Source organism: Muntiacus reevesi, chromosome 18 (assembly GCF_963930625.1).
Source record: "Muntiacus reevesi chromosome 18, mMunRee1.1, whole genome shotgun sequence".
Classification (NCBI taxonomy): Eukaryota; Metazoa; Chordata; class Mammalia; order Artiodactyla; family Cervidae; genus Muntiacus; species Muntiacus reevesi.
The window spans coordinates 23,274,859-23,287,547 of NC_089266.1; the positions used below are offsets into that span (position 1 = coordinate 23,274,859).

At 51.7% G+C, this 12,689-nt stretch overlaps 1 protein-coding gene across 4 annotated transcripts in view; it reads right to left on the reverse strand.

Moving 5' to 3' along the window:
- Positions 1-3,623: 3,623 nt before the first annotated feature.
- Positions 3,624-12,689, reverse strand: part of ARHGAP23 (Rho GTPase activating protein 23) — a 73,929-nt gene continuing 64,863 nt past the window's right edge. For all 4 annotated transcript variants that reach the window (XM_065908979.1, XM_065908978.1, XM_065908981.1 and 1 more), the window contains 2 exons: positions 10,676-10,707; positions 3,624-6,132 (listed from right to left, as the gene is read on the reverse strand). In XM_065908979.1, the coding sequence (XP_065765051.1) occupies positions 5,104-6,132; positions 10,676-10,707 (1,061 nt within the window). In that variant the 3' untranslated portion in view covers positions 3,624-5,103. The remainder of the gene's footprint in view (positions 6,133-10,675; positions 10,708-12,689) is intronic.

Here is a 12,689-nt window from a genome sequence, read left to right on the forward strand (position 1 = left end):
CTCCTTGCAGTCCAAGGGACTCTCAAGAGTCTTCTCCAACACCACAGTTCAAAAGCATCAATTCTTCAGCATTCAGGTTTCTTCATAGTCCAACTCTCACATCCATACATGCTACTGGGAAAACCATAGATTGACTATACAGAACTTTGTTGGCAAAGTAATGTCTCTGCTTTTTAATACGCTGTCTAGGTTTGTCATAGTTTTTCTTCCAAGGAGCATGCATCTTATAATTTCATGGCTACAGTCACCATCTGCAGTGATTTGAGAACCCAAGAAAATAAAGTCTGTCATTGTTCCCATTGTTATCACATCTATTTGTCATGAAATGATGGGACCAGATGCCATGATCTTCATTTTTTGAAGATCATTTTTTGAAGCATATATATTTATAATCGTTTTATCTTCTTGGTAGACTGACCCTTTTATTCTTATAAAGAAGAAACATCCTTCTTGTCTCTAGTAATGATTTTTTTTTAAAATCTTTAAAACCTATTTTATCTCATACCTGTATAACCACTCTGGCTCTCTTTCATAACTCTTTTCATCATTTCGTATCTTTTTCCATTCTCTCACTTTCAACTATTTTGTGTCTTTGAATCTAAAGTAAAGGTTTTGTGAACAGCATGTAGTTGGAGCATGTTTTTAAATCTTTTCTGCCAATCTCTGTCTTTTGATTAGGGTGTTCATTCCACTTATATTCAATATAATTACTGATAAGGTAGGATGTATGCCCACCAGTTTGCTATTTTTCATGTCTTATGTTTTTGTTGTTCTTGTAGTCCTTGATTCCTTCCCTTTTTTGTGTGAAATAGATATTTTCTAGTGTGCCTTTTTAATTCGCTGTTTTTTTCATTTATAATATTTTGAGAGAGTTATTTTCTTAGTGGTTGCCCTGGGGGTTACAATTAGTATCTTAATTTAAGACAGTTTAGTTTAGATTAATACTAACTTAATTTTCATAACATACAAAAGCTTTGCTTCATTATAACTCCATTCCCTCCTGACTCCTTTATGCTATTAATTGTCATAAAAATTTGATCTTTATACATTATAAGCCTGCCAACACAGTTTTTAATTATCATCTTATGCAACTACCTTAAAAAAACAGAGATTTAAGGACAAAAAATAGAAGAATTACAAATAAAGATGTTTATGGGAATTCCCTGGCAGTCCAGTGGTTAGGACTCCCTGCTTCCATTGTAGAGGGCATAAATTCGATCCCTAGTTGGGGAACTAAAATGCCACAAGCCATGTGACATGGCCAAAAAACAAATAAATAAATAAATAAAAATGTTTATACTGTCTTTTACAATGCCGACATGTTCCCCTTAATGGTGTCCTTTATGTTTTTGTATGGATTCAAGTTACCATCTAGTGTATTTCATTTCAGCTCACCGGACTGCATTATTTCTCATAGGGCAGACCTGCTAATGACAAATTGCCTGCTTTTCTTTACTGGAGACATCTTCATTTCTCTTTGGTTTTGAAGGAAAGCACAGGGTTTTGATCTGTCATTGTTTAGTTGCTAAGTCATGTCCGACTCTTTTGTGACCCCATGGACTATAGCCTGCCAGGCTCTTCTGCTCGTGGGATTTTCCAGGCAAGAAGGCTGGAGTGGGTTGCCATTTCCTTCTCCAGGAGATCCTCCTGGCCCAGTGACCAAACCTGTCTTTTGCATCGGCAGGCAGATTCTTTACACTGAGCCACCAGAGAAACCTGGTTTTTTATCTATTCTCACGCAAAGCTTACTATAGCCTGAAGGAAGCCCAATGGGCAGTAACCCTGTCCTTATGTCTTTCTGGGCTTAGATTTATCCTGCCTTTACCGCTTGTTAGCTGTGTGACCCTGGACAAGTATGTCATCTCTCCGTGCCTAAGATTTCCTCACATATAAAAATGGAGACAACAATGTTGTGACCATAGCTCCAAAGAGTTTTGGAGGATTAATTAAGGACATACAAAGCCCTTGGGGGCTGGTGTGAGCCCAGGATAACACTAGCTCTTAGCTCATGTTCCAATCAAAAACAGCCTCCAGGACAGAGGTGGAAGAAGGAAGCAGATTTCAGTGAGTCACTAAGCTCTTCCCAGTTTCAAGGCTCCTCCCTAGGTTCTCTTTGATGACTGTCATCTGTTTTTCCTACAGATGGCTACTAGTGTCATCAGAGACAGCCTGAAGCTGGCAGGAGCAACTATAGAGACATGACATAGAAGCCCGTCCCAGGTTGTAAGCTTCAGTTCAGTTCAGTCGCTCAGTGGTGTCTGACTCTTTGCGACCCCATGAATCGCAGCACGCCAGGCCTCCCTGTCCATCACCAACTCCCGGAATTTACCCAAACTCATGTCCATTGAGCCGGTGATGCCATCCAACCATCTCATCCTCTGTCGTCCCCTTCTCCTCCTGCCCTCAATCCCTCCCAGCATCAGGGTTTTTTCAAATGAGTCAACCCTTCGCATGAGGTGGCCAAAGTATTGAAGTTTCAGCTTTAGCATCAGTCCTTCCAATGAACACCCAGGACTGATCTCCTTTAGGATGGACTAGTCGGATCTCCTTGTAGTCCAAGGGACTCTCAAGAGTCTTCTCCAACGTCACAGTTCAAAAGCATCAATTCTTCAATGCTCAGCTTTCTTCACAGTCCAACTCTCACATCCATCCATGACCACTGGAAAAACTATAGCCTTGATTAGATGGATCTTTGTTGGCAAAGTAACGTCTCTGCTTTTTAATATGCTGTCTAGGTTAGTCATAACTTCCCTTCCAAGGAGTAGGCGTCTTTTAATTTCATGGCTGCAATCACCATCTGCAGTGATTCTGGAGCCCAAAAAATTACAGTCAGCCACTGTTTCCACTGTTTTCCCATCTATTTGCCATGAAGTGATGGGACCAGATGCCATGATCTTAGTTTTCTCAATGTTGAGCTTTAAGCCAACTTTTTCACTCTCCTCTTTCACTTACATCAAGAGGCTTTTAAGTTCTTCTTCTCTTTCTGCCGTAAGGGTGGTGTCATCTGCATATCCGAGTTTATTGATATTTCTCCTGGTAATCTTGATTCCAGCTTGTGCTTCTTCCAGCCCAGCGTTTCTCATGATGTATTCTGCATATAAGTTAAATAAGCAGAGTGACAATATACAGCCTTGACATACTCCTTTTCCTATTTGGAATCATATGTGAATAAGACAAAGGGCAAAATCCACACTGTCCTCTTTATTGTCTGGATCCGGAGTGCCTATGATGACAGCTGGCCAGGAGAGACCCTGGGTTTTCCCAAAGCCTCCTCTCTGCTGGCCAGCACCTCTGAACCATTCTGAAGGTCCAGACAGACCTGAGAAGGAAGGTGCCTGTGCCCTTCCTGGGCTCTGCAGGAAAAGAGAGCAGGTGTGTGAAAATCTGCAGTGATGAGGGTCAGCACCCTTCCATCTTATCTTCTGTGCCCAAGTCATTGCTCAAGCCAGTCTCCCAGGACACCTCCAAGCTACCAGGAAGCAGAGGTGTGTCTCCACTCTGTCACTACCTGGCCCAGCTCCACTGCCCCCGCTCCGTGGGCCAGGTACCTCACTTTTAACCCTTCCCAGTCCCACTCTGTCCCTCTCCTCCCTCCCAAACAAGTGAGACAGCTGACTCATGCCTCAAGGAAGGCCATTTATTTCCAAGATATAGACTATACTGTTCAGACAGGACTTTTCAGAAGCAGGAAATCTTAGTTGTCGCCTAGAGAGGTGTGTCAAGGACACAGTGAAAGGAGACATGCGGACGTCGGGCAGAGGCTTATCCAACACTGTTACAACACTTTTTTAAATGAGCAAAACATCTTTAAAAATCCTTATAAATTCTTTATAATATGTTACACATTTAGAGACAATATTTACAATAAAGGATGAGGGAGGGAGGATCAAGAAGTCTACTTTACAGCAAATCTTTGCATAAAACAAGAGGACCGATAGACATGGCAGTGGGTTCACAATCCCCTGGGCTTCCCTGGGATGAGTGAGGACATGGGTGGAGAGGCCTGTGATCTGAGATCTATTTACAACTGTGGGGGGGGGGAAGGGCGCTGGGCCCTGCCCTTCCTGAAGGAGCAGCCCAGCACAGATCCCATCCATCTGTCTGTGTGTGTGTGTGTGTGTGAGAGAGAGAAAGTGAGCGAGTGAGAAAGAGTGTGAGAGACAGACACTCAGACACCAGGGATGTTTTCTACCCTCCCTCTTAAAGGGAAGACGGTGGGGCCCATGTGCCTGAGCTGTGGAAGGAGCAGGCACAGCTAGAAGAACAAAAAGAGGGGCAAGAGGTCTAGCAGGGGGGACTCTGGACCCTACCCAGACGGTCTGGGGCATGGGCAGCTCCCCATGGTCGTAAGGTAAAGATTGGAAAAAGATTGGTGTGGGGAGTAACCCTGTAAGTGTCAGTCCTGCCTCTGTGGAGGGGCCCCAACCCCCTTCTCTGGCCCTGACCAGCAGCCGGGGAGCAGGATCCCTGTGCAGGGAAGACGGGGAGCCCTGATGGGGCGGGGGAGGAAGGGGCGGGAGTGGCAGGAGTTGCTACTGGAAACACTTGGACAGTGAGGACACACACTCGCACACACCACCCCCCTCCCCCCACGGACACTATCACCCTCCCTCCTCTCCCCCAACATACATACACACACCCCCACCTTAGCTGGCAGCTAGGAGCTAATGCGGGGCGGGGAGGACAGAGGAAAGGCGTGAGGAGCCAGCATCACCCAGTGTCTTCTCCTTAGTCTGAACCTTAGGGGCTCCCTATCCACACCCCAGGGGCCGATAAGGGTCCCTAAGTGCAGACACAAGGGCCCAGAAGGGCACACTTATCCAGGGGCCAGAGACCTTCACAGCCCTGCACGGAGCCGCAGTAGCCTAACCCTTCCGGGTCTCCTCAGCCTCGGAGCCCCTGCCCGCCGCTCACACTCCGTGTCCAGCCCCGGTTTCTCCGCTGGCCACGCCCGACCAAATCCAGCGCACAAACCAGAGACGCAATCTCAGCGCCCCCCACTTGCACCCGGATGCTCCCATGGGCGACCAGAGAAGGGGTGCAGGCAAAGACGACTCCTGGGAAACCAAGGGGCTCCGGGGGCGTTGGCCGACGCGGGCGGTGTCACAGACACTGATGGAGGCGGGAGGCGGCCGAGCGGCGCGGGGGCTGGCTCTGCGGGGCTCCCGGGTCCCCGGGCGCGGGCGGCAGAGAGGCGGCGGTCGACGGGGCCCGCGCCTTGGTGGACTCCAGGCTGCTGAGGCCCGAGTCCTTGTTGTCGCTGTGCGCCCGCGGGCCCGCAGCCTCTGGGGGACCCCCGCCTCCCAGCTCCTTCCACTCGTTGAAGTTGAGGTCGGTCAGCGGGCTCTGCACCACCACTGTGTGGCGGCGCCAGCTGCTCCGGCGCCGCCGCGTCTCGGGGGACAGCGGCCGCCGCAGCCGCACTGCCAGCATGTCGTCGGCGGTGCCGCGGAGGCGCAGCCGCAGCGCCTCGAGGCGCGAGGGCCGGGAGCCCAGCGCCGCCGCCGCCGCCGCCACGGCCGCCGGGGGGCGCAGCGACTCCTGGCTGCTAGACGAGGCCGAGCCCGGCAGCCCGGCGGCCGCGCCCGCGCCCTCGCCGTCCGCGCGGCTCCGGGCCAGGCGGCGCCGCGCCAAGGTGTCGCCGGGCATCAGGTGGTGCGAGCTGAACGAGGGCCGGCGCGCCGGGCGCCCCCCGGGCCCCGCGCCGCCCTCCGTGTCCGTCTCCACGTGGCTCAGCTCGCTGCGCTCGTCGTCCGCCTCGTCCCCCGCGCCCGCCCGCCGGCCCCCGGCGCCCGAGCACACGCTGCGGTCCATGGTGGACAGGGTGGAGTAGCCCGAGACGATCGAGCGCGTGTCCGCGGCCGGCCGCTCCTCCGGCGCCGCCGGGGGGCTGAGGCGTCCGGGGGCCTCGGGGGCCGCGGCTCCCGGCCGCTGCCCCTCCGGCCGGTCCTGGCCCCCCGGCGCCGGCGCCCCCGCCTCAGGCTTGTGCGCTTCCTGCTCCGAGTCGTCGTCTGTGCTGCTGCCCAATCCCCGCGCCTCCCGCCGCTTCTTCCGCTTGCGGTTTACCGCCGAGATGAAGGAGATCGCCAGCATCTCCCGGGTGTACGGCTCCTTCTTGGGGGCCCATGAGCCCTGTGCGGGAGACAGGTCATTGTGCCGGAGGTGCCCTCCAAGCTCCAGCCCCTACACCCCCCACACCACAGCACCTAATCTCGACAGGGCCAAGCCAAGCCCAGCACCCCCACCGGCACCGTCCGCTGTTCCAGATCCGCCCTAGAGCCTACCACCCCCGCCCCCTCAATTCTGAAGCCTCCTTGGCGCCTCCTCTGGTCTTAATCCAGACTCTGAGCTTTTTCCTGCGAGCTGGAGGTTGGTTTCTCACCTCGCCCCAACTTTCATTCCATTCTCCACATCCAGTGTCGCATAAATCGTTTTAGACTCCAGCTCTACTAATAACAGACTCTAAACAGCGAAATGACACTTGACAGTTTGAACCCATTTCACGTGTACTAACTATCCTGGGTTATGATACCAGAGGCTGCACCTTTCTCTGACAACAACTGTTCCCTCCCTTCCTCTCCACTCAGTCTCACCAGGAAACCTGCCTTTTCACCTACTCAGTGGGAACAGCCTCTCTATGGCAACCTGCCCAAGTTCATGTCCCTTCCCACCGCACCCTAAGCATCTCTGTGATCCCACCAGCACCCTGCTGGTGGCTCTGATGATAAAGAATCTGCCTGCGATGCAGAAGACCCGGGTTGGATCCCTGGGTCAGGAAGATCCCCTGGAGAAGGGAATGGCACCCACTCCAGTATTCTTGCCTGGAGAATTCCATGGACAGAGGGCTACAGTCCATGGGGTCGCAAAGAGTCGGACAGGACTGAGTGACTAACATTTTCACTTTTTCTTTTTCCCACCAGCTCTCCACCTCCACAATCCCCAACTCCAGATCAATCCAACCACCAGTTCTGCTGCCAAAAGTGGCTTAAGAATCTTGCACAATCCGATGGTTTGGATTGAAGCCACTCCCAAATTGTGATTTACAGCTGCAACGTGGGCAGCTTTCTGCCACTGTTCTCACTGCTGAGCCCGTGGGTGTTTTTTGGTCCTGGCCTTCCATGATCCCCTAGCAGAGCCCAAGCTGCCCATCACTGCCTCCTCCACCTGGTTTTTAATCCTGCCTTTCTGGCCTGTCCTCTGTCTCCTGGGAGGCTTGTTTTCTTCTTCATACCCCTTAAGAAGCCATGTTCTCAGGGCTCTGTTCTCAGCCCCCTTTTTCTTCTCTCTCCCTGGGAATATCCTGCCCCTGAGGTCTCCCTCTCCAACACCAAATTCTTTATCTCTCGAGCTCCATCCAGAACTCCCCTTTCAACTGCAAATCTGTCTCTACCAAGGGGTCTGCCAGCACCTGAAACTCACCTACCTGGAAACACATTACATTCCCTACCCCTGCCCTAGACTGCCAACATTCACGTCCTCATCTCAGGTGACTCTGACTCCTCCCTCTCCCCTCCTCCCTCTAGATTCTCCAGGAATGACTCCCAAAGTGGTTCATCCCCATTATCCTGTGTTCAGGCCCTCACTCTGCCTTCTCTAGACCTTTGTGCCCTCTCCACATAGGACTCCCTGCCTCCACCCTTACATCATCCCAGCCCCTCCTCCTCAAGAGCAGTCAGTCCTTCTAAGGCAAGGCAGGAATCTGACTGCCTCCGGGCTCTGCAGGACGAGACCCCCATGAGGATAAAGCACAGACACAGGGCCCTCAAAACCTGCCTGGGGTCCCTCTGCCCTGTCCCCAATTGAACACAGCCATCACTCAGGCGATGCAGACCCTTCCCTTGGTAGGGCCGCACTTTAACACTGGCAGCTCTTAGTTGCCCCCCCCCCCCCCCATTTATGGAATGAACTCTTACTCCGCCTACTAGGTACAGGACAAATACAGCATCCTCTGCACGGCAGCCTCCCACCCAGCTCCTTGAGGCTGAGCTGGGAAATTCCTTCTCTACCTGTTCCATAGCCCTTTGAAAATACACATATAGCAGCTCTTTCTCGCATCAGAATAGCTTTGTTTCCACATCATCTGTACCCAGCCCTGGGTTCTCTGAGAGAAGGTCGCGTGGCTCGTGTTTGCACCCATGACCCCTAGCACAGTGCCTGTCACAGAACAGGCACTTGAGAAACGTTAAGTGATTAAACAAATAGGTGAACCCGCGTAGGAAGCTCAGTAGAAGCAGATGCTGGGACTGGTCCCCTGCTGGGCTGGAATGAATGACCTGCCCTGCCACCCCTTCTCACAGGCCACCTCCTGTTGCAGCCACAGTGTAACAGGCACACCTCAGAGATACTGCTGGCTCAGTTCCAGACTACAGCAATAAGGCACATACCGCAATAAAGTGAGTCACATGAATTTTTCGGTTTCCCAAAGCATATGAAAGTTATGTTCATACAGCAGCCTATTAAGTGTGCGCTAGCACTAATATCTAAAAAAGTGGACATACCTTAATTTAAAAATACTTCATTGCTGAAAAACACTAAACATTACCTGTGCCTGCAAGGAGTCGTAATCTTTTTGGAAAAGTAACATCAAAGATCACTGATCACAGAATACCATAACGAATATAATTATCATGAAAAAGTTTGAAACAGCACAGGAATTATCCAAGTGTGAACACAGACACGAAGTGAGTAAATATTGTTGGAAAAATGGTGCCAATAGATGTGCTCAACATAGTGTTGCCACAAACGTTCAATTTGTTTTTTAAAAAAAAAATGCAGTAGCCGTAAAGCACAAAGGAAAGTGTAAGAAAACGAGGTCTGCCTGCAGGGGATGGAGACACAGCACTGTCTCCCATGACCGCCGCCCTCTCTCACATCAGTTAGCTCTGAGAAAACCGGAGCCTGTCAGGGATTCAGGATTCACAGGCCTGTGGCTCCTGGGCCATGGCTGCCCACATGGTGTGACTCGAGAAGGCACGACCTGAAGCTGTGTGAGGTGCAGCACTGCTACAACCAGCCTGAGGTGCATGGTGGCCTCTTCCCTGGCCTTCTTTCCTGGCCTGTGCTCTCTGGGAGACTTGAGAGACCACTGGGCTCATCTGATCAAATTACACTCTCATCTTGGCGAGTTACAGGAGCAATGAAGTCAGAATGGTCACTTCTAGGGAATACAGAGGTCAGCAGGTTCACATAAAGGTAGGGGTCAGTCCAAAAGAGGCTCCAGGAAACCAGGGGTCTGGCATGAGCAAGGGGTGGAAGTGACAAGGAACTAGATTCAGGTCACTATAATTAATTTGCTCCCTGCCATGGTAGTCTTGTGATGGAGTGAGCTCCCTATCACCAGAGGTGTGCAAGCAGAGGCTCTATGAAGAGGTTACAGTGGACTTCTGCACCAGACTGGAGCAGCCTTCTTTCCTTCTGGGCTTTCATCTGACATATAATGAACTAACAAATATGTATTATAAATAATGAATATATAATATATGTATGTATATGTTAATATATAATGAATATAATGACTAGATAACATAATGTGCTTGGTGTCAGGCACACTGATTTTGCTGAGACACAGCCAGGGCTTAGAGATCCAGAAAGAAATGAGCCCAGTTTGACCAGCCAACATTTAGCTGATTTCACGCACTACTATGGACAGAGCTGTTCCCCCCACCAAATTCATGTGTTGAAGCCCTAAGCCCCCAGTGTGATGGTACTTGGGGTATTTGGGAGGTAATTAGGTTTATATGAGGTCATGAGGGTGGGGCCCTTATGACTGCATTAGTGCCCTTATAAGCAGAGAAACCAGAGAGCTTACTCGTTGTCTCACACACACACCTGTTCACTTTCTCTCTGCCACATGAGCACATAGTGAGAAGGCAGCCATCTACAAGCCAGGAAGACAGTTCTCATCAGAAACTGACCATGCTAACACCTTGACCTTGGACTTCTAGTCTCCAGAACTGTGAGAAAATAAATTTCTGTTTTTAAGCCACCCAGTAGGTGGTATTTTGCTATGGCAGCCAGAGTTGATTAAGACACACCCCTGGCCTTCAAGTTCTAACCTAACAGTCGGGCAGGGCTCATCTGGGGCAGGCATCCTTGCCTTACTGGCAGGCTCTGGAACAGGCAACTAGCTGCCTATGAGACCTGGTTCAGAGAACCAGCTTAGGCTTCGTCGTTTTCAATTTCATTGATTTCGGTTCTTATCTTTATTATTTCCCTTCATTTGCTTTGGGCTCTGCAAAGACCTTAAAAACAATCATTATATCACTCATAGTTGTTGTTAACCCCATTTATGAGGAGAAATATTATCCTCATAAATAGTATGAGGAAGCTGAGGATCTTAAAGAAGTTAAATAACTTGCCTAATGTCCCAAAGCTACTAAGTGGTGGAGCCAGGACGCAGGCCCACAACTGTCTGTGCTCCTAACCAGTAGGCAACACTGCCTCGGGCCACCAAACTCCCAAGCCAGAGCTTCTCCTTCATCAGTTATCTCCCCAAGCACTGCCAAGGTGAGCAACCTCAGCTTACCTTGGTCACTCAGGTGTTTCCCACCTTCCTTCCCAGTGACTAACAATCTTCTTCAAGGCTCCAATCACAACTCTCCCAATTGTTGTGACCAAAAAGGAAATGGGCTGGCTTGTACAGGAATATAACTTTCAGAATCACTGTGGCACTTACCTTAGACTTGGCTGAACTACAGGTGGTGGAATCTGTTGGTAAGAAACCAAAGAACAATGAAAGTTGGATTGGGCAAGAGAAGGCTGATTCTTGTGAACACAATTCCCTCTCCTCAAAGGCTTCAGAAACCAGGGAGTTCAGAAACCTGAGCTCTCCCCAGGTCCTGGGAGTGTGGTGGACTTCTGATGTCATTTCCTGGGGGATAAGGATGGAGCAGAGAAGGAAGTCAATCACCACTTCCTTTTGAGGCAGGAAGTGACATCAGGCCACTGGACCTGCATTTGCCCAGGGTTAAGGGCAAGGCGGACTTTTCTTTGGCCTCTCCCCTGCCCTCCTGTCCCTGTTACTCTGAAGCACTAGAGAGAAAATGCCAAACATCAGATGCAGTTCACAGAAACCACAACACAAAACACAGCAAATCACAGATGCTCTGGGGAAATGGAGAGCACACGGTGCAGAGAGGTGGGTGCTCTATACCTCCCCTCACCCCCCAACTTCAGGGACGTGAGAGGGCAGAGGGACATGTGAATGATGGGGTACAGGGCAGACAGGAGATGAGCGGGGCAGGAGGTAGAGAGGGCTGGTGATTGCAGCCTGGAAAGGGTCTACCTCCAGACCAGAGGTCGGGTTGTCCTCAGGGGCAAAGCCCCTGTTTATTATCAAAGTTATGAAGGAGGGCGGGATCCACTCCCTTATTAACACTGGGGTGGGGAGGGACCCAGAAATAAGTCTTGCAGTGCTGTCCCCAGGACTGGGGAGGGAGCAGGCCCACCCAAGGATCTCTGGGGGTCTGAAGGGGGGCAGGTGCAGTTAATCCACACTCTCCAGCAAGCAAGTTAGACGCCTCCTCCCCAGCCCTCCCCTGCACACAGTGAGAAGAGCAGATGGGCTGACCACACAGCGACACACACGGGCAGGAGAGTGGCAGCAGGTGATTAGAAGAGACCAGGGGCTCCTCTCTGCCATCCCCACCCCCATGTCCTCTGGCCCCCTCCCCAGCCTGCCTCTTGCAACTAGGGGTGCTGTGGTATGCCTCTGTCAGAGACACAAGGGGGGGGGGGTCACCCACAGAGCGGGAGGAGTTAGTGGCTAGAGCCAGAAGGCTACCCTCTTGTCCCTGGAATTCTCTGCTATGACAGCCAGGGGCCTGGGAGCAGGACTTAAGGACTGAGTGACCAGGGGCTCCAATTTCAGGAGCAGGAAGAGCCAGCCCTCAGAAGCGGCCAAGGCAGAGCTATAGAGGTACGTACAGAGGCTTCTGGGGTGGCATCCCTGAAGTCTGGAGATGCTAGGTCCCACTACCAGCCAAGCCTCCTCCACCCAGATAATCAGAAGTGGCCGAGCTCAGCGCAGAGAGAAAGCCATAGAGTTGGGGGCAGGGGGGTGCTGTCGGGGGGCAGCCATGTGGTGCCCAGGCTTCCTGGCAAGGGGACCCGACTTGGCTCTAGCAAGTGCCTCCTTCGTCCTGAGAAGGGGCTTTCAGATGGGAGGCTGGTACGCTATTAACAAGCATGGGGAGCTGGACTGTCAGGGAGAGGTCCTCACCGCCCCAGACAGCTCTGCCTGCCCCCCGCCCCATGCCTGCCCAGCCTTCTTATAATCACCCGCCACTGTTAGTGACCGAGGTCGCGATGCCACACTGTACCCTTTAAATCTCCAACAGGTCCGCTGGAGGAGGGAAGGGAGGAGAAGAGGAGAGCAGGATCCAGGGGATGGGGGGAGAGCACAGGGAGAAGAGAGAGGAGGGGTGCAAGGAGAAAAGGAAGAAAAATTAAAAAGAGGCACGTGCCCAGGACACAGCCCTCGAGAAACAAAAAGCTCAGGAAAGAAACTGGTAGAAATGAAGCTCCTACCCAGCCCAGGGCAGCCGAGGAGGCAGAAGCCCCCGCCACAGCCCAGCCCAGTGGTGGGGGCAGGGAGGGGCCCCGTGGGGCAGGAGCAGGGCAGCTGGGCGCCTGGCCAGGCATCCGGGACCCTCAGGAATGCAGATCCCACGGCCTCTCCACCCCGTCCT